Source organism: Diplotaxodon limnothrissa, linkage group LG17 (assembly GCF_057381915.1).
Source record: "Diplotaxodon limnothrissa isolate DT_005_m linkage group LG17, D_limnothrissa_male_GT1.1, whole genome shotgun sequence".
Classification (NCBI taxonomy): Eukaryota; Metazoa; Chordata; class Actinopteri; order Cichliformes; family Cichlidae; genus Diplotaxodon; species Diplotaxodon limnothrissa.
The window spans coordinates 12,467,687-12,489,129 of record NC_140612.1 but is presented as its reverse complement, the minus strand read 5'-3'; the positions used below and the strand labels follow the sequence as shown (position 1 = coordinate 12,489,129).

At 38.0% G+C, this 21,443-nt stretch overlaps 1 protein-coding gene across 1 annotated transcript in view; it reads right to left on the bottom strand.

Moving 5' to 3' along the window:
* Window positions 1-1,255: 1,255 nt before the first annotated feature.
* Window positions 1,256-21,443, bottom strand: part of LOC146614676 (BMP/retinoic acid-inducible neural-specific protein 3-like) — a 62,382-nt gene continuing 42,194 nt past the window's right edge. Inside the window, exons 4-7 of the mRNA XM_085375652.1 lie at window positions 16,451-16,556; window positions 15,757-15,993; window positions 9,073-9,295; window positions 1,256-2,372 (exon numbers count right to left, since the gene is read on the bottom strand). Coding sequence (XP_085231778.1) covers window positions 1,256-2,372; window positions 9,073-9,295; window positions 15,757-15,993; window positions 16,451-16,556 — 1,683 coding nt within the window. The remainder of the gene's footprint in view (window positions 2,373-9,072; window positions 9,296-15,756; window positions 15,994-16,450; window positions 16,557-21,443) is intronic.

The window sequence follows — 21,443 nt, the reverse complement described above, 5'->3', positions numbered from 1 at the left end:
ACCTTTAAAATGAGTGATCATACATAAAATGAAGTAGTCATAGTGTAACAATATCTAGCTTTGTTTTGGAATGATTCTTTTAAAAAATGAATTGGAAATGTCGCATTTAAGCCCCTTTTCCATTAGTACCTACTTGGATCAACTCACCATGGTTCGCCACGGTTTTCCATTAGGTCCTGATACTACCTGGTATCAGGTACTTCTTTTAGCACCTGCTTGGCTGGGATTCGGAGCAATCTGAGCAGGTAATAAAATGTGACATCGTCACACTGCATGCCACTGACTGGCTGTTCAGTCGCGTCTCTTGAGAGCATCAAAATCAAAAGTGACATTTTTGAAACGTGACAACAGAATAAATAATGTTAGTAATCCCTATCATAAATCTGATAAACTCATTATAAATTTAGAAAAGCATCTATGTACACAAGAACACCATGTACAGACCACACATAAAAATGTATTTTATTTAGTGTATTAACAAATCGTATTATACATTTTATAGACAGTGTTTTTGTAACTTTTGCTTCACAAACAACAGCATTATAAAAATAAGAGCACATGTAACATATATTGTGAACATGATACATTGTTTGTCAGCAAATCCGGAGTAATACAGCATTTATTTATTCACTTTGTTTATGGCAATGACTATTTTCTTACAAAAATGTGAAGTAGAGCTTAAAAAAATGAGTGATTTTATCATGATATGAAAAGCAAAAAGAACACAGTGCCCATAATTTTCCAGCCAAAGAAGGAGGACTGTGATATTAAAACAATTACTTATGGTGGGCTTTTTTTTAGAAAGCAAATGTAGCGAGGAACATGCTGGTGTTGAAATGAAATGAGTGAGGTGACTACATTGCTTGGGTAATATTTTATCAGCAAAAGCCTTTTCTTTACGTATGTGAGCAATTCAGATTTGTGCAATCTACAAACATCAGCACGCTGGCAAAATATCAGTGATGGCAAATATTGAAATTCATATTAATAACTATTAAAGTTATTGTTTTCATCAGGAGAGAAAAAAAAATCAAACAATGAGGCAAGTATGGTGAAATCCTCCTTATTTCTAAGACGTAATACAAATTTATACCAAAAGCTGACATAAGAATCTCAAATGCACTCTTGAGACCCATGACAACAAATAACATGTCCCCCAAATGTCCCTTGCACTGCTCCAGAATTGCTCTTAACTATCGTCAGAGTTGTGTGGTGACTGCTCTTCCATCTGTGCGCCTGGCCACCTGCCCACTTCTTAGCTACATAATTTGGTTGTTTCGTATTCCATCGAGTTTGGCTGCTTGGCACTGAAAGTCTGCAACGCTGCCTGGATCCTGGCAACATCTGTAGTGGACAGTTTGAGCCGGTGCCGCAGCAGACAGGAGAACAGGTCCAGTGGCTGAGCTCCTGGTGGGGAAAGCCTGTTGACCCGATCCCGGATCTCCAGCAGCTGCAGCAGGGCTGAGTCCTGCGATCCCTGAGTATATGGGTAGTCCAGCTGTAAAATCAAGTCCTGGATCGCTTCCGGGTCAAAGTGCATACTATAGCCGTACACCTGGATGCTGTTGATCTTCATGTAGCCTAGATTTCGTCCCGATTCCAGGTACTCCAAGGGTTCATAATATACAGTTCCATTCCCGTTACTTGAGGTGCCCCTGATCCGGCTCCGTAGATAAAAATGCACTGTCTCAAAAAATGTTTTCCACTTGTTGCCTAAAGTCAGAGTCCAATTATAACAGTCATAAGGAAGGTCTAATTTAGTCCTCTCCCAGTCTGGATAGTTCTTCTGCTCAATGGGCATGATCCAGCTCTCTGAGTGGCTCCCGCCAAACGGATTGATATAAACAGACAGCATGGGGTCCAGAGTAATGTTCTTGGTAAGGCAGATCTGTAGAGACATCCCCAGGAGCATGTGGACATGGTTTGACTTGTATTTGTTACTTTTCAGTGTCAGCAGCATTCTCTTCCTCCACGATGGGTCAAACCAATTATTCAGCCTGACGTCATTGCTTACAAAGATGCCGTGAATGCTGATGCGGTTGTCACGTTTCTGGAGAAGATAGCGCAGCTCCATGTCCTGCAGGTCAGTCTCAAAGCCTATGTAGTGGTCAGTGGAGTCTGGCACTTCGTTGCGGCACACACCCTGGCTCAGCATGTAACCCTGGTTGCAGGTGGCGCAGCGGGAGCGATTCTCATAGGAGCATGACGCACAGGAGGTGCCCTCCCCCACTGTGCATGGAATCAAGCCCTGGCAGGGAGGATGCTCATAAGGGCAGGAGCAGCTCCGGGTTTCCTCCAGGTAAGAGCCGATGTGATTGTTTTCACTGCAGTACATGATGGAGAGGATGTAGTTCAGCCAGTAGCTAAAGGGCCTGCGACAGAGATGGAGCAGTGGGTAAGATTCATTGTTGATGCAGAGTACATAACACAAGAATCACATGGCTTCAAACATTAATCTCATTGTTTCTAAACCAAACAACAAAAAAATCTATATTTTGATGACAAACTCAATGCTCCTCTGTATGGAGAAAACCTGTGAGCCACTTAGTTTGATAGTGATCATCACGTATGCTTTTCATCAATGTGAAGTCTCACAATCCCATTTACTGTCTTCGCTCACATCTCTTTTCCCTTTCGGGTCATTATGCTTACATCAGGTGCTTTCTCTTTTGTTGGGTGTTGAGTTTCTACTTTATTGTCAAATATAATATTTATAAAATGCTCCTGATTGTTCACATTAGGTAAGCTGAGTAATTATTAGATGGTCATATAACTTTGAGTAATTTCAAATTTCATTAAGAATAAACACTGTATTTTAATTTTTAAGAATTATAGTGCATACTTTCTTTCTTTGTGGAAGCTGTTACATTGTAAAATCTATAAACAAAAACAGAGATGACTCAGCATAGAAAAAGTGTTTTTCCTCACACATACTTAAAAAATATAAACAATAAAAAAACACTTGCATGTATTTCTTTTCAGATTTTTGCCTATAAATAAGAGATGCAGTGGATATAGATGGGAAGTTGAACAATAAATATGTGGGCATGAAATGAAAATATGGCTATGGATATAGCAGTTATGCGGCACTTCACAATTATGAAGCCATGAAATGTAAATGTCAAAGTCCCTCTGTCTTCTCCTGCTCTATATGATTCGTTAATGACACATGAAAATATGTTAAATGTAATTTAGAGCAACCAACTCTTGCACTGTAAGGAGTAAAACTGAGTCATTACTTTAACTAACAGATTGAAACTATGAGTTTCATATGCATGGTTAAGTGCTTTCTGAAGAAACACAGCTAAGTTAAATTTTGCCTGCTTCCTGACTAGACCCTGTAGGGGAGGGAAGGTGCATTATGGGGGAGATCAACAGTCATTGCTTGTTCTGTATCACATCATAATCTCAAGAGACCAATGCCTGCTACGCAAGTCCCACATTTAAGCGATTCATTCAAATCCTTCAATGTTTTCATGAAATCCCTGTAGAAAAGATTTCCTGTCCACTTATCCAGTCTAAAACGCATCCTACTATAGATGGATCACTTGTCGTTTCACTACAAATATGCAAGGTCAAAAAAGATGAGTTAGAAATACACCCATTTTATATTTAGTGCTAAGAAAACGAGCTAATTGGGTAATTGGAAAGTCTCCCTCTGTAAAATAAGCTAATGCTAATTACGTTACAATTTTTATGTTGTTTACTTTGGGCAGAGCTGAAAATACTAAAAAGATACACTCTTGTTAAAAGCATAAACAACCAAAGCAACCACAAATGGTAATCAAAACATAGCTTCGGCTTTGGCATCACACAAAATTTCCTATAAAACAATATTAGGTTTAATAAGAGGCTGATAAAGATCACATTAGGAAAATACATCATTTATTTAAGTTGGAAATGTGCAGAGTCTAGTCTAGCCCTATGTACATCTAGAACCATACATATAGTATATGATTAGCAAAATGCTCTATTTATTCCAAGCCACAAACTATATCGGTGAAGCAATATACCGAAATTGTTTCTGAATGAAAGAGCAGATGGAATGCATGACAGGAACATAATGTGGTAAATTAGTCTGTCGCTTGCTATGTTCCACATCTGTCAGATTTTTTAATCCACTTTTGTTCTTTAGCAGAGTGGCTGTTCTGTTGCTGTAGCCGTGTGCAGCTGGTAAATTAATTTAAGGGAAACAAAAGTGCATGTATAAGTAATTTACATCTAAAAAACATAATTTTGAAGGGAAAAGTACCATTTGTTCAAACAGTTGTTAGACTAAAGAAATTAAACTGCACTGTGTGTGTGCTGGTGAGTGTGTGTATCACTGGGAATTTGATCCCATGATAAACAGTAGCGTTAGCCCTGCATCAGACTGGCCAGGGTGTAGCCCGCCTCTCGCCCTGGGATAGCTGGGATAGGCTCTAGACCCCTGCGACAATGATAAGGATAAGCAGAAGAGGATGGACAGATAGATGAATAAATGTTAGATGTAATTCCTAAATCAGGCTTTTTTACCCTTTTCCACAAATTATTTTAGCTTCTCAATGTTTAATACATTGACTGGAAAAGCATTTGATATATTCCTATATCGACACAAATACTATGAAAGTATAGTATTTGTGTCATATATTTACTGCAACAAATAAATGCAGTAAATATATGCAAAACATTTTTGAAGAACATTTTGATATTGTGGATATGAAGCAATTGATTATAAAAAAGATGCTATAATACATGTAATATTCTGAGTCAATTTTTAAACCAGCTATCAAACTGGATACGATCGAGTTGTGTTTGAACTTACACAACATATTTAAATGGATTTCATCTACACAGTCCTGCGTCTCTAGATTCTAGTTGGGCTGGAAAAATACACACAAATGGTGAAGCTAAGCAAAGTGATGATAAGGGTGAAACTGTGTACTAAACAGCTGGATAAACTAACATACTGCTGCTGCAGACTTCACAGTTACAGGAAAAAAATGGAAATAAATGATTGTGAGTTCACTTGTATTGTCAGTTCTGTGCAAAAAGCAATATATTCAAATGTGTTTTTTCCACTTTAATTGAGAAAACAATTATTTAAAAAGAAACATGGCTTAGAACACCTTCCAGTGGTAAAAATAACTAAATATATAAACTTGTGATTGCGTTTTCTTTTCTTTTCCTTTCTTTTTGTTTTCCAGCTCTATAATTTGTTCCCTCCAGTGTACTGTACTTTTACTCACTAATGATGCATATCTTAGGAAAAAATAATTATCATGCAGAGCTAAAGTCTATAGAAGGCTTCTGGTGTTTCTTAGTTTCGAGACCATTTTTGTGTTCTTCTTTTATAAGTGCTTTGAACCGGCAAGCCCCCTCTAGTATTCCAGCATCACAGTGAGCGCAGTCAGTGTGATGTGGAGAAAAACAGAAAGGAGCAAAAGACTTTTTCTTTTTCCTCAAATCAAATTTTAAATCTGGTGACATTTTGTCAAAAGATAGTCGATGTAATGCGTTAACAGTGTTAACGGCACCCAGCTTGTCTGAAACTCATCAGCGAGAGTCAGTTGTGCATATCTCACCTCCAGAGTGGAGACTGTGCACAGCAAGAGAGAGGAAGCTGTCTCGCCATCATAAGCACATTTTGTCAGCAGGACATGTAAACTGTCATGGAGACGCAGTGTGCAGTATGGGCAAAAGAGAAGCCGGGTGTTCACTCTGCAATCTGTTCATTGTCTGTCAGTTCATTTCACACAGATCAATGCCACAAACGAACTTTCTCCTTCTGCCACAGCGTACATTTTGACTAGTGAAGAAAACTTCTCCTCTGCACTAGATACACTTCATTTTTTCCATTACAAGCCACATTTATTTACTTTGGAAGCACAGAAAAAGCCGCCTATCAGTTGTTTTTGTGCAGCTCCATCACGGCTGCCCTGACACCTCTTGTATTCATGGAAAAAAATAAAAGGAAAAAAAATACTGTACATAGTTCCAAAGACTGCACTAGAAAGTTACAAAAGAAACTCCAAATGGATTTACAATGTAACAGCCTACATTTTTTTTTTATGTTTGCGTTGTCTTCATCTCACAAAGACTGTGAAGCTTTGGAACATGAATAATGGCTACAGAGATGTACAAATATTCCATATGAAAAACAAATCCTCTGTGAGCTGGGCCATTATGTACAGGGCGGTATGATATGTAAGGTAAATGAGGATAAAATCTTTGTATATTCTTGCTATATATATATATATATATATATATATATATATATATATATATATATATGTGTAACTATTCACTATTACATTGACAAAGGGCAGTACATTCTTCTGCTGTCTGAAGATTCATCTCAGCTCAAAACACTGCAAGTCGCCTATTTCATCATTGTAATTTAGCTGTTTGCAAGCTTTTATACACAGATGGGAACATTTATTAAACCTGTCACCATTTTCCATCAGGGATGAACATTTTGCATCTTTTTAATTTTTTTGCACAGCACAGATATTACTAAGAATATAGCTGTAAATGACCTCGGTCGCACCTAATTTGCATAAATTGCTACTAAGGAACATCTGATTCTGCAGCATTATGATGCTATATGAGGAAACGGTGCTTAGGACTGGAGCTGAAAGCCATTAAGAATCAAGTTAATATGATATGAGGGACCATCTGGAAACAGAAATGCAAAATCATGCGAAAAAATAACCATTTGTCGTTGTATTGAATCTTTTGTAGTATGACTAGTGCAGGACTGAGAGCTCAGCCACAATGATTTTGACCAATCTTTTAATCTGCCTTTATCGCTCTTATACATTTCCCCTTAAATATCAGAAATACACTTTTCCCTATAGCGATGGTCAATCTATAATGGTAATAACCTGAATACATTTCTATTCCCTTATAAGATCTTTGCAAATAAGTGTCAGTATAGCTCATTTGGTTGTATAGAAAACCCATATACTAAAGTGGTGCAGTACCTTGAGTTTGAGTCTGCAAATAAAAATTTGGATTCCCTAAATATACTACTTCAGGTGAACTAAACAATTTTTGTGTTCTATTTTTAGGAAATAAAACCTTTTCTTTACCTTGCTTAAAAATGTAAGCAAACACAACTGTGCTTGCAGCAACTCCAAATTTAACACTGCATATATGTACAGTGCTGTGAAAAGGTATTTGCCCTCTTCTTGATCTCTTAGTTTTTTGCATATTTGTTACACTTCAATGTAAAATAGTAATTGCCCCCTAAACCTAATAGCTGCTTGCGTCACCCTTTGTAGCAAGAACTATATCCAAGCTTTTGCAATAACTGGCAATGAGTCTTTCACATCACCACTTTGCTTTGTAGAATTGCTTTAATTCAGGCTCATTGGAGAGCTGAATTAAACAGCCTGTCTAAGGTGATGCTAAAGCAGCTCAATCTGATTTAAGCACAGACCTTAACAGGCCACTGCAAAATATTCATTTGGGGTTTTTTTAACCATCCAGGTGGAGTTGCTGGAGTCTTTCGGCTCATTGTCCATAACCCAAGTGTCCCTGAGCTTAAGGTCATGAACTGACAGACGGGCATTCTTTTTTTAGATTTTTCTAGTAGAATTCATGGTTGCATCCATTTCAGCCATCAAGCCATCCATTTCAAGTTGTCCAGCTGCTGAAACCGCAAAGCAGCCCAGACCATCATACTACCACAACCATGTTTGACTGATGGTGTGATCTTTCTATGATGCTATGTTTGTTTTGCCAGATGTAACAGGACTCAAACCTTGCAAAGTTTCACTCTTGCCTTGTCACTCCATAGAATATTGTCCTAAAACTCTTGGGGATCATTGATATGGTTTTTGACAAATGTGAGATGAGCCTTTGTGTCCTTTAAGGTCAGCAGTGGTCTTTGGAAATCTCCCATGGTTGCACTCCTGGAGTAATTTTAGTAGCCACTCCTGGGAATGTTCACCAATTTTCAGTTTTCTCCATTTTCTCAATGGCTCTCCATTGTGGTTCACTGGAATCTCAAAACCTTAGAAATGGTTTTGTAACCCTATTCGTAGATGTCAATGACTTTGTTTTTCATCTGTTCTTGAGCTTCTTCAGACGCCAGTATAACGTATTTCTACAGGTTGATTTTTTAGGGATTTCTTGATTTAGTGTGTCTGGCAGTAATCAGGTCTGCATGTGGCTAATAAAATAGAACCCAGCTTTCCAAAAAATGTGATTAATTCAGGTGGGTTTGGAAAGCATTTTCTCCTTAATAAATGAAATCTCCATTTAAAAAAACTGCAAGTAAGAAATCAGGTATGAGCCAAATACATGACTTACAACACTGTATGTTCCCATAGATTTTATAGGTAAATATGTACAGTTTGAATGAACAGAGATATATTCCCTCATTATAGAGGAAATGAAGGTGGGGGCAATTGGAGATTCGAGCTCTATATTTATTTAAAAAAAAATCACATTGCAGAGGATGAATATTTGGTTTCTCACCTGAAATAGCTCCTAAAATAAACCTGGATACTTCAGCTGCACTGACATAATTACATTTCTTTTTCATAAGCTTTTGTTGCAGACTATAGCTAAACTTTGTGGAGAAAAACACAAAAATAGATGGAATGATCAACAGAAGATCCACAGCAGATTTTCTTTAGTATATGATTTCATTGCAGTCAAGTTAACCAACAGGAAAAATGGCCCAAACTTTGCATATTCCTTTGAAACACTGCAAACTTTAATTTCACAGGAGGATAACTTTGATTTCCTGAATGTAAAGGAGACCCGGACTGGGAGTGCAGCCAAGTCATCAGGTGTGACACTATAGCTCACTTCAGTGAGACCTCGGTTGAATATCAAAGTGCTAATGTATTGTGTGTATTATTAGCATAATGCCTAGTTCAGGGGATAACAAAGCACTGCGCACAGAGCGGGCTGAGGAAAATAAATGAGCACTGCCGTTTGCAACGTGCTTGAAAGGACTTGCAATGTGGCTGCAGGCTTTGGAATTTTTGCTTATTTTTTCACACTCATGCGCGCAAACACACGGCCTAACACATCTGTATCCACAGAAAGGTCAGCAGGAATACTTATATTTCTCACCTCTCTCTCAGCATAATAATTTTGGGCTGAGTTTGACACCTTTTGCTGAGGGTGAAGAGCTTGTTGATAATGCGTCGTGCTTTGCTCAGGAGCTGCTGGGTGCTGAGCTCCAGCTGTTTGTAGCGCTGGAGAATGGTCGGCTCCGTTTTCCAGAAATATTGAATGGCCGATGCGTTCATAGCATAGAATGTAGGAAGCCTTCGAACAAAGTTCTGGAACTCATCTGAAAGACAGAGGACAGGCAAGATAGTTTAGTCTGTGTTGGAAAGAAGTGGATGGTTCCTGTCTGACTTTGCCTAACTGACCTGAATGCTTTCTCACTATATTTGGCTAATTTAGTCAAGCCAAAATGAGAAAATCAGTTTGCAGAGTCCATGTAGACTGAAGAGCTGTGGGGCAAACTGGAAGTGATATTGTTTGAAGCATAGGCTAATAGAAAAAGGCAGAGCTAAATACGGTGATGGGGTAAGATTCATTAATGAATAGCATACAGATTTTCTGCAGCAAGTCTGTCAGGGGGAAATCAGGATGGGCCTGGAGCACAGAGGATAACATCTGTCAGCCCTTCAGAAATGCTGTTTGCCTCGTGTGCTAACAGATTACATTTCAATAACAATATCATCACAATCATGATTGGATGTATGGAAAATCGAAAACATGCTCACTTCTGATTAGAAAAAGACCGTGCTGTTTGTCTGGATAATAAAGCATCAATTTGGGAAACCAATTAAGCCCCAACGCCTTCCCTGCTGATTATGCAAAAAGCTTTACATGTTCCTGTGAAATTCATAAGCTGAGTGTTTTCTATGACCTGTATTTTGAAAACTAAAGAAAAATCACATGGTGCTGCCGCCACCACTATTTTTTTTCTTTCTTCTAATCACAGATTTAGCAGATTGTGTGATATATTAATTTGTCTTAACTAAAATTAGTTTAAAAGATAAGACTATTACTGGCGTCCAATGAGATGGCATAATCCAAGAACGAGTCTGTCTTTTAAAACATCCCATCCGTGTCTTCATCGTAATAACCATCACTGTGATTTACATTTTGAATAACAACAGGATTCTGCGTCAAAGAAGAATAAGAATATATCTCAGCTTATATAAATATTTTAGCATTGCGCTTAACTTACGGTATTGAAACATTAAAACATCAGTCATGCAAACCTGCAATAAAAACAAGCTTAGTAGCAAAATGCAAATCTGACAAGACAAAGCAAGTTTAAGTGACACTGGCTGTTAAAGGATATTGTCAGATCATTGTCCAGTTATAGAAAAAAAGGAGAAAAAAAACCATAATCCATAAAAGTAGCATAAGAAAATAATTTTTCATTCAGGAGAATATTGTTTGTTACATGTTTCAGTATGTGTGAAATATATACAACAGTGCTGTCAGCGTTAACGCGGCAAATCTCCGTTAGCGAGTTAACACGGATCGCCCCGTGCATGGGGCTGCACGGCACTAACGCTTTAACGAGCTAACCGCGCTAACACATTGACACATTGTGCAGCCCCACGCACAGGTCGATCCGCGTTAATTCTCTAACAGAGATTTGCTGCGTTATTGCGGTTATGGTGTTAACATCATTTTAACTAGATTAACGCTGACAGCACTAATATATAATATTGATGTAGACTGGCTATGCACACACTGTATAGAAGGATTACTATAAATATTATATTTCCCAATAAATTTAAATTTCCCAACTATTTTAACTAGTACGATTTATTATTCTGGAAGACAAAAGGGGTTTAAGTGGTTGACTATGAAAATTAAAAACCAGGGTAATATAAATGTGTTCAGTCTGAAAAAAATAACTGTGGGAGTGGCTCAATAGCCACGTGTTTAGCTATTACATTGATACAAATGCCTCTAGCATTGAGTGGCTGGTTCTTTACTGCATCTGATTCCCCCTCCTCACATTTCCTGCCTCCTTCCACTGTCTAATAAAATGCCCAAAAGTGATTTTAAAAAAAGGAGCAGTAAATTTCTGATCCTTCAGCCACATTATCAAGATTACACATCGTGCAGCTGGAATCTTTTTTGTCTCTAGCATCCAACTAAAGTCTAACCTTTCCAATAAAGAGTTAATATTACTCACTTTTATTAAGGCCTACAAGTACCTGTGTTATAGATATATTGTGAGGATACAATAAGTAATCAATACTCAGACTATCATTCTTGCTTTTATTTTCTCTTCGTTACAATATTGCAATGGCATTTTATGGGAACCGAGAAAAGTGAACCTATTACTCCATTTTATAGAGTCCATGACCCTATACAGGTTGCCCATTGCCCATAGAGCTGATTTTAACATTTTACTTATTAGTTTTTAAGTCCTTCATGCCCTGGCCCCATAATAAACAGTACTATAAGTATTGAGCCATTCCTCCTTTCTCTATTTCTTGCTAGAAATGTAGTGAAATGTGCAACCATACATGAAGATACAATATATCCGGTAAAAAAATATTATTTCTTTAAGTAGTTCTCAGAGATAGCTGTAGAGGATTCTTGAAGAACATTCCAAAGCTCTTCTCTGAATGTTGGCTTCCTCCTGCTCACATGATAACAACAGTTTGAACCAAAGACTTCAAACTTGGATTCAAGTTTGAAATCTTTTTCAAGATACTCTGCAAGACTTGGCCACTGATTCTCAGTCCATGTTCTTGTGTAATCTGGGATACCTCAGACCCCTTTTCCCCATTTCCCTTCCTTCAAAATGGCTTCTTGTGAAATCATCTAAGTTGCCCAACAAGAAAACTGAAGGGGAGGCTGGAATGGCACCAAAACCTCTGAACAGGTGGATGTAATTGTCAGGTATATTGCCCTGACAGTGTGAGCAGCTGTTAGACAGCACAAAACCCAACGTGAACATCCGTTGACCCATTTGGTGCACTCTATGCAGGATTGTATTAATTGTAGATTGGGGTTTCTAGTCATTTTAACAGAGAGTTTTCCTGCATATTTTAGTTTGCAGTATTCAGTAATTTGGGGGGTTTGAGATTGAGGAATTGTACCACACTTAATGGTGTTTGTAATTTGACTTGATAAGGCTTGAATTTCTTTTTTTATTATAGATTTAATTTGTTGATATTCTAAAAATCTATTCTCGTTAATCCCATGTTGTAAAACTAATCTGTCAAATAGAATAGTCTAGTCTTTCAAATAGATGTACCAAGTATTTAATTGCTTTGAAGTTTATCATATTGTTGTTTTGTAGGATATTAGGGTTGTTCCAGATGGGTGTACATTTACATGGGATTAGTGAAGACTCATTTTTAGAAATTCTTGACAGCCATCCTTCCATTGATGGAAACAATTTATGGTACCTAATGTACCTGATGATGTAGTTTTAAAATTTGTTCTCTATCTTGTATCTATCTGTTGGCACAACATTGGTTTATCCCTTGAGTTAAATTTTTAAATGATTAATCGGTCTGTGTCATGTGAGTTAATAATTTAAAAAAACAAAATGGTCAGGTACAAGGACTAGTCTTGAAAATGAGTGAAAAAGCAGCAAATATCCAAAGAAAAACTTTGAAAGACCTTCAGAAAGCTTGAAGAACTATGTCTCACTATGTCAAAATTAAAAGAAGTCTGGCTCCTTGGAAGCAAATGATAGGCCATGAGCTCACAGTACTACACACTGTACTACTTGCACAGTAATAGCTCAGCCTCAAATCCTCAGGCAGAAACCTGTTAAAAATTTCTATGTCAGTCTTAAACACAAAATGCAATCGAGCATTTGCTCTAAGGACTCCTTGTTAGTGGAATGGTCTGGCTCGCTTTGTCAGTGTCTTCTTTTAAATCACAGATCAAGACTCACTTCTGTTGCAGTGCTTTTTGTATTTTTTTTTTATTTTTGACATTACTAGCATACTTCCATCTTATTTCTATTCATGTTCATTCCTTACAATGGATTCACATTGTATCTTGTTCTTATTTTGACATTGAACGTTGAGTTTTGACCTGTTTCAGTGGATATGTAAATTGTTTTTGTATTTTCTTTCCAGTAAGTTTGCTGACCCTGTGTTTCTGGGAGGAGTAGCAGATTTGACTTCAAAAATGGGCAAAACAATAGGTACATTCACTTCTTCTTATTATTATTGATTATTTTATACTGTCATTTGGCTCATTAAGTAGGAAACATATAGAATATAGGTGTACTTTCAGGCTAAAAAACAATACTGATTAATTTAATATAGTTAACATCATGGCAAAATCATAATGTTGAATAACCATGAGAAGGTGGGAATGGCAAGTAACTTCTTAACTAAACTATTATTTTATCACCAAGACAACAATACCTCATCCCTGGAAACTTGCGCTCTAATGACCATTATTATCTTGTCAGCTGCTGAACCCAGGAAGGTAACGGCATTTTCCTTTTGTACAATTTTAAAAATAGAAAACACTGTCAGATTTTCAGGAACACAAGTACAGACACAGCGTGGGTCTTATCAAAAATAACACAAGGAGGCTGAAGGGTAACGACGCGTGTAAGGAGGCTTATTTGGCAGGGTTTTCTTAAATTACTTAATTATGAGGTTATAATTAATAACTTATGCGTCTTAGTAGTCCGGCAACTTTAAGCATGTATTTGACTTACTGCAACATATTGCAGTTTATTTAGACTAAAGCCTCTTGGATCTCTCTTGGATATGAAGTGCACTCTCTTATTTATGCTCCCCTGAGTCTAGTTTTTCACACTGTTTCAATGCTCTGTTATGACTATGGTTTGTCTTAGCCAAACACTGAGATAGGATACTGATCCAGGTATAAAAAATATGATGTCTTAATTATTAAACAGTTACCACTCAGTGGGTGGTGGGACTTAAAACAAATCATGTCCACCATCCTCTGATGGTAGGAAGCTCATTTAACAATAAGAGTTATGATTATTAATCTCTCAGCTGCTGGTGCGAGTTGTCCTCTATTAGATTGACTATACAAGTAGATCCTCAGGGGTTTCAAGGAAACTTATTTTTCATTATTTAATACAGCAGTGTAACTGCAGTTCTCTGGGCACCTTGCTGCTTAAGTCATTGCCAACTGCGCACTAATCAAGTTGCCCTTAGTACAGAAGCATGTAGCCGGTAATAACACACAGCCAGCTAGGTGCACTGAAAACAGCTTAAGGCAGAGCTGGAAATGAGTGAAACAGCAAGATGCCCTTAGAGCCTGTGGATGCAGCACAGTTTTAATAATGACAGGGGAACATGGATGCAGAGCTATGCTGCAAGATACAGTAAAATTCAAGACTGAGGAAGAAGAGTTTGACATAACGGTCAACGGGTACATTAGTGGAAAAAAATGCAAAAGCTAATGAGACATTGGTTAAAACAACTGCAACATCATTGCTAGTGCTATTGCAAAGCTATTAAATTGTATTCTGCAAACAGATTAGAGCAACTGTATTGTGTTTCAAAAGGCATGACAGCTCCTACCGCAGTGAAGAGCTTACTTCTGACTGAATCACTGTTGACCCAGTAATATTGCTGTAATTGCTCCTCTTTCATGTACTGGACTTTGTAAATCATCCATGCATTTTTTTCCTAAAGACGGGTTCAAAGGTCACAAAAGTGTTATTAATCTGAATGCTCGAAAAGTGGTTCGATTTTCACCAGAGAAATTTTATTAATTTCATTATTTTGCTGTTTCTACTACGTCAGCTATTTACTTAATACCTCTTGCTGTATTAGGCCACTAAGACAAGTGTTACTGATCAATAATCAGTGCTGCTTTACGGCAGGATTGGATTTATAAGATTTTTACATCAACACAATGAAGTAAGGTACCTTCATTTCATTCATTTGTTAAGAGCCTTAACGTAGCTAATATTTAATTGTTTTAGAATACCTCCTCAAAACATCCTTTGTTTTACAGAAATCACACATCTTTTAATATTAATGATCCTCATACTTTGTAAGTCACAGAAAATTGAACATATCATTAAATCATCGAGGCCATGAAGTCAAGCTCAACCGCAATCCAGGAAGATCAGCTGCTCTAATAGAAGTCCACATCAGCTGATGAATGGATAGCTTTTACTCTTTTACACATCCATCTCGCAAATCTTATACAGTGATTGCCATTTGTGTACCCATGTTCATCCATAGAAAGGCAGGGAGGTTCCACCCATGCTGCTAGATAGATATTACTGCAGACAATAGTTATCTGCAGATAATGCAAATAATCTTCTTACTGAATGTAAATCAAAGACAATTAATGTAAGCTGTTGCATGCAAGAATTCCAAATAATACTAAATAAAAGGTGTGTGCTGATATGTACAACTGACAATTTGTTATGATCAGGAAATGGTTTAATAGTTTATTTCCCTCAAAAACCCTGAAAACAGATAAAAACAATAAAATTAAAACATGTGCAGAACAGGGAAAAAATCTGTTGTGTCTAAGTAAGTTAAATGAACAGGGCTTCTTAGTTGTTTTCATAACCATGTGTGTTTGCAAGAAGCTGCAAACACATGGGTCCAAAAAGTATTACACTGTGTAATGTTGAATTGCTATTGCATAGATTGGATGTAATAGTCCCTTTTTCAAAGATCGTCAGTTTGATTTTTCCATCAGTGCCTCCAACAACAGGGTGCTATTTGCAGTCAGTGAGAGGGTCATTTAAAATGGCATAAATAAATAAATAAATACAAATAATAAAACACTGACCTGACTCTTCAAATTCTTGGTTAGCCATGTTCCAGGAATCTCGGATTTGCAGAAAACTAGCTTCCATAGCCCTCAGATCCACCTCGGGGCAATTACACTGTGGATAGTCGACGGCACACTGGCACCAGCAGTCGTTGTTTCGGCACACAAACTGGCCCTCTTCATTACAGCCAATGTAGCTAAGAGCTGCTTGCACAAACCTGGCCCTCAGATACTCTGGCAGAATGGCCTGGAGGCCTAAGGCAAGGACAAAAACAGGGCACAAACATGGAAATGTCACATGGATGAATGAAGTGGGAGCTGTAAGCACTTTAGCTACTGCAAAAATTGTGTTTAGATAGCTTTTCTATGGTAGATCTGTAAATCACCGAAGACCAGCTCTCATTTTCTTTCTTTTTTTTGTCTCCCATGCTTGACATACACTTGGCGTCAGATGCAATATGCTGAGATTCACTTTAAGTTTTAGTTTTACTGTGTAGTTCTGCTACTTTTGTTCTGAATCATTACTGCCCAGGATTCACTTCAGAAGTCTGCAAGCAATGCATGGCTAAAAAAGGAAAAAAAAAAAAAGCAAAAGAGTGATTGAAGCTAAATTCATTCTGACACTCTCGTGTTGCAGTTATAGGCCTGCCAGAGAACAGACACTGTGACAATTCCATCAGAAATTGGGGGAGTTCAATTATGGATGGCCAACCTTGCAAATGAATCTTGTTTTCAGGGCTCTGAACCAAAACGGAGCTGACAGAGTCGAGGTTGTCATAGTTACTGCATCCAAGAGGACCCGTCCTTGTTTCGGTCACCTAAAGGGAGGAAAACAGAGGGGCATAACAGCAATTCATACTGTGAAAGTAACTCTCTAATGGCATTAAATATACAAACACATACAGAGAGTGAGCTATGACAAAGGAGGATGGAAGCGAACGCAGATCATGCAGAATAAGATTAACAGTCATTCCCTCTACATCTCCTCTTCTGAGAAACACTAAATATATTACAGATTATTTAGACTTCTCCATTGAGCAAATTATATTTAGGATAATGACTCTGTGAGCCAGTGAGCTGGAAATTGAGTTGTGATCGGGTCCGCAGCGTAAGGCGTAATGAGTAAGTTGGGGTGTCATCTGTCAAATTCATCTCTACATTATGTTTACCCAGTATAATACCCACTGACACCAATAACATGCTAAAATGCATTGTAAGCCCGTGTAAGCATGTCATCTTCAATTATACACCTGAGGGTTTGTGTAATTGCTTTGTTCAAACTTTTACAGGAGGCATGCAATATTGTTCCAAGACTACGTAGGTTGAAATATGATGAGAGGATTGGCAGCATACTCATCGCGGTAAACAGTGAAGCCATTTTTCAGACTCGATGATGACAGATTCATTTTTACATGTTAATGTTTTACTGCAAAATGACGGATACAAATACACATTAGATCAGATGCAGTCGGAGGAATGATTTGGTAATCCCATAAATCCTCACAACAGTTCTATTTCTGACGAAACTAAGCAGCACACCAGAGGCTCTGTGCGACTGCAGGAACACAGGAGCACTTTGAAGTGAATCAGCTTCCTCGCATGTTCGTGCTAACACGCTTGCCAGGTATAATGTTCAACCGTTTCATTTTTGCATGCTAACAGTTGCTAATTAGCGCTAAAAACAAAAGATCATTAGCTTTCCAGATATATGATTCATGGTGTAGTCACATAATAACATCCTGTGGTGTACCTCACCATAGAACAGACAGTATTTAACATAGACAAACACACAATAAATAAATATAAGCAACAGAGCATTTTTTTATACAATAAGATATGTAACAGGCAAACAATTTTAAAAAAATGTTGTAAAGTGCAGTTGTCTGCGGCATGTCCGCAGCTCTTTTAAGGCATGACTGGTGGTTTTTGTTTTTAAACTCCTTTACCTTCTTCCAGATGGCAGAGAGACAAACGGAGCCCCGCAAGAGACATGGGAGAAAAAAAAATTACAATGAACTTTTGCGACATCCCGAGTTTGTTTTGCGAGATCTCGCAAAACAAACTCGAGATCTCGCAAAACAAACTCCAGATCTCGCAAAACTAACTCGGGATCTCGCAAAACTTTTGCGAGGTCTCACAAAAGTTGAATTCCAACAATGGCGGCAGCTACTTAGTTGTAATATTACTCTTTCTGGGTCACAAAATAAACTTGTAAGATATTTTGAGGCGTGAATGTAGTGGTGTAAATGTCAAATATCTGCTCGGTTTACAAGACATCACATATTTGCAAAAGTGCTGCGACGTTTTTGGAGATCTGACACCCACCATCTCGAAGCTAACAGGAGGTCGAGACCTACTACAGGAGGAGGAACACCGCTCTCCCGGCACATCGTGCCTCGACCCCCTGGTCGGCTTCGAGCTGGCGGCCTCCGAAGAATGCGGCTAAAAGTTTTGCGAGATCCCAAGTTTGTTTTGCGAGATCTCGCAAAAGTCCGTCTTAATTTTTTTTCCTCCCATGTCCCTTCCGGGGCTCCGTAACAAACAGTTAATTTACTGGAAGGGTTAAGTCTGCAGCAATGCAGCTGGCCTTCTCCTGAACACGGTCAGCATACACCGAGTCTAGGTTTAAGAGAGAACTACCCACAATCCCATGTGCTGTTTTTCACTCCCTGGTCCAAGTCCTTCTTGTCCTATTTTGTGTAGCTGTCATTTGCTTAGTGTCATAATGGTGGTAAATTAATACATATCTGGGATCAAAATATATTTACTTTGTATGTGTATTTCATCATCAACATGAACATTAAAATGGCGTGACAAAATGATGAGGCAATTAGAACTAAGAGCAAGTGTGACTGACTGAATATAAACGCATAGTATAAAGCCATATTGGACTGGCTTCATTTTACACTGGCTCTTATGGTAGGCTCTTAGTCTAAATGATGTTCTATATGACTGTTTGTCATTATGTCCCAGAAGGTGATGGAATTATAGTTCTAAAGAAATCTCATTTGTGACAGGCACATCTGTGACATACATTTTAAAGATACAGTTAAGGAACTGACTAACTACCGTACAACCTGGGAAAAAGCACTGAATTTGTACAAAATCTGCACAATTTTGGAAAACTAACCAGGGTGAGAGCCATAATCTTTTCCAAAGATATTGCTGCTTGCTTGTTTGGCTGAACCATCTAGATTTTCCACTAATTTAGCATTTGTCTATATCTAAAATCATTAATTATTTTAGTCATTAGTGCTCAAAACCCAGTGGCATGTCACGGCAAATCCCTTGTTTTCGATGTTTTCTGTGGTGACAAACAGCTTTCGAGCTGTGTGGTGTTTCTAAATTTTCTGTCTTTGAGGCAAACAGATAACACAAAGAAGAAACAGAAACATGGAAACCGTAAACCACTGAAACGTTAATCAAACTAGTTATTCTTATTTAGGTTTCTTTTAAAATCAGTGACACACAAGACAATACTTGGTCATAGGTATATAATGTGAGATTAACACAGTGTAACAAGCTTATTTTTGGCAACTTTTAGTCCACCTGTGGAGGTGCAGAAAACATAACTATACTTCTGGCAGTGGGTGTGTTTGCTTCAATCATGAGCAATCAAGCACCCCATTTTTCAGTCGCTCGAAACAAGCGCAGTTGGCTGTGATGGTAGTCTGACAATTTGGTGACTGAGAGAAGAGAGTGGGGCAGGCTTCACAACGAAAAACTTTACCCAGAGGAAATTGATGTGGCTGTGTGGGAGGTGTAAAGTCTTGATGAAAGAATAAATTACAACTCGAGCAGGCTACTGACAGTTTGAGGAGATTACATTACTGCAGCTTGAGGGAAGTAACAGACTCGGTTTGCACAAGTTTCTCTTTCCCTGAGAGAACTCTTAGATAAGTCATGGAAACAGTTCAGTGACATGAAGCGAGACGCCAAACAAGTTGGCAGAAGTTGTTGATTTGGCACGGACAGCAGGTCATTTACCAGCTCGTTTATAGAGGAAACGGCAGCCTTACCCACATGCCATGCTTCATTATGCGATTATTATTTCTGTACATCTGATAATCTGTTATGTTATTTTCGCATATCTGACAATGTCCCACAGTTATAAAGATTACAAAAAGCTAGTGCAAGAAATTCAAGTGAAGTTAATATTAAAAAGCTACGGCAGACAAACATCACTGGAAACAAGATATGTTCATGAATTGTGAGCGTGGGAAGCGCCAGCTGGAGGAGTTTGTTTTACACACCTGCTCCAAGTCAGGTTAATTGACTCAACAGAAAAGGTCCAAGCAAGTGGGAGTAGGAAAGGAAAAAGCTATGAAAATTCACTAACATATAGACAAGTATGTGCAGGCTTTTCCTCGAAAATCGAGCGTCTATTGGAGAAGAGATGTGTGCATGACAAATGTGCTGCATGCAGTCACTATTGGTTTTCACACAATGTTAAACAGTGAGTCCTGTGTGTAAGTATTGTCCAGATTTTCTGAAATCTCCTGTTTGTTTGAATAAACAGTATGTGTTGTAATCATCACCGCATGCTTTTGTCCGAGCTGCAGACCCAACTCAAGTGATCTTACAGTTTCCTTGGTAAATTCACAAAAACGGCACCTGTTATTTGTACTCGAAGCTTTTCGCTTATCGCATCAAATCGGCGGTATAGGGGGGAAAAAAAGAAAAAGCAAAGCTGATTCTATAACAGATGTGAAACTGATGAATGTGCGATGCTAATGCAGCATTTAGGAAAACTAGAACCAAGAAATAAATGACAACAAATCTAACAGAGTGTAGAAGATTAGATAATGTTTCTTGCGCTGCATCTGTTGCTTGCTTGTATGAACAAGTCGGGTGAACCTGTCTTTGCCCTGTTTCTTCATTAATCTCCTCCTGTGTGTCAGGAGGAAATGACTCTCTGGGACAAATGAAGCTTTTGAAGTCATTTAGGCAGATAACTGATCCACAGCTCCACTCGAGCTGAATGTGTTTATTTCTATTACCGGTTGGGTGATCTATTAAAACTCTGCTTATTCTCTACTTTACAACAAATTCTCCATTTCTTTGTCACTCTAAATTAAAATGTTGTAATTTAATGAATGCTTCACTGAATATCATAAGAAAAAGAGAGCAAGACAAAAAGCAAACAATTTATACAGCGACTGCTTCAATTTTCTAGCACCATTAGGCCATTCCTTGCTGTTAATCATAAATTGATGCATTAAGGTGCGTTGAAGAGAAATTGGTTTTAAAATACAGTGACTGAGTGCAAGAATGTGTGGCAGAGTGATTACACTAATAGTATTCCTCTTTGTGCACTGAACAGGGTGACCATCCAAAGCGAGTGTAGTCACTGCTGGCTTTCTCACCGTCCATTTGAAGAAGGTTGTCTTGACATTTTGGCTTAAAACCTTTTCTGTCCTTTGGAAATAAAAGGTTATTTTTAAAAATGGGTTTTGACTCAATTAATCATTTGCACTGTAACGCACCACTCCACAGTTGGAATGTAAATCTTTTCAGAGGCTTTCTTCTTATGTGCTCAGTCCATTATAATGAAAATTGCAATACAAATTGGTGAAAACAGGGAGAAGCTGTTGCTATTCAGCGTAAAAAGCCAGAAAATGGCATAGGTCAGCATGCAGCGAAAGCAAACTTACATGACCTACAACCTTACATTTGACTCAAAAGAGTCAAGTACACAACTTAAT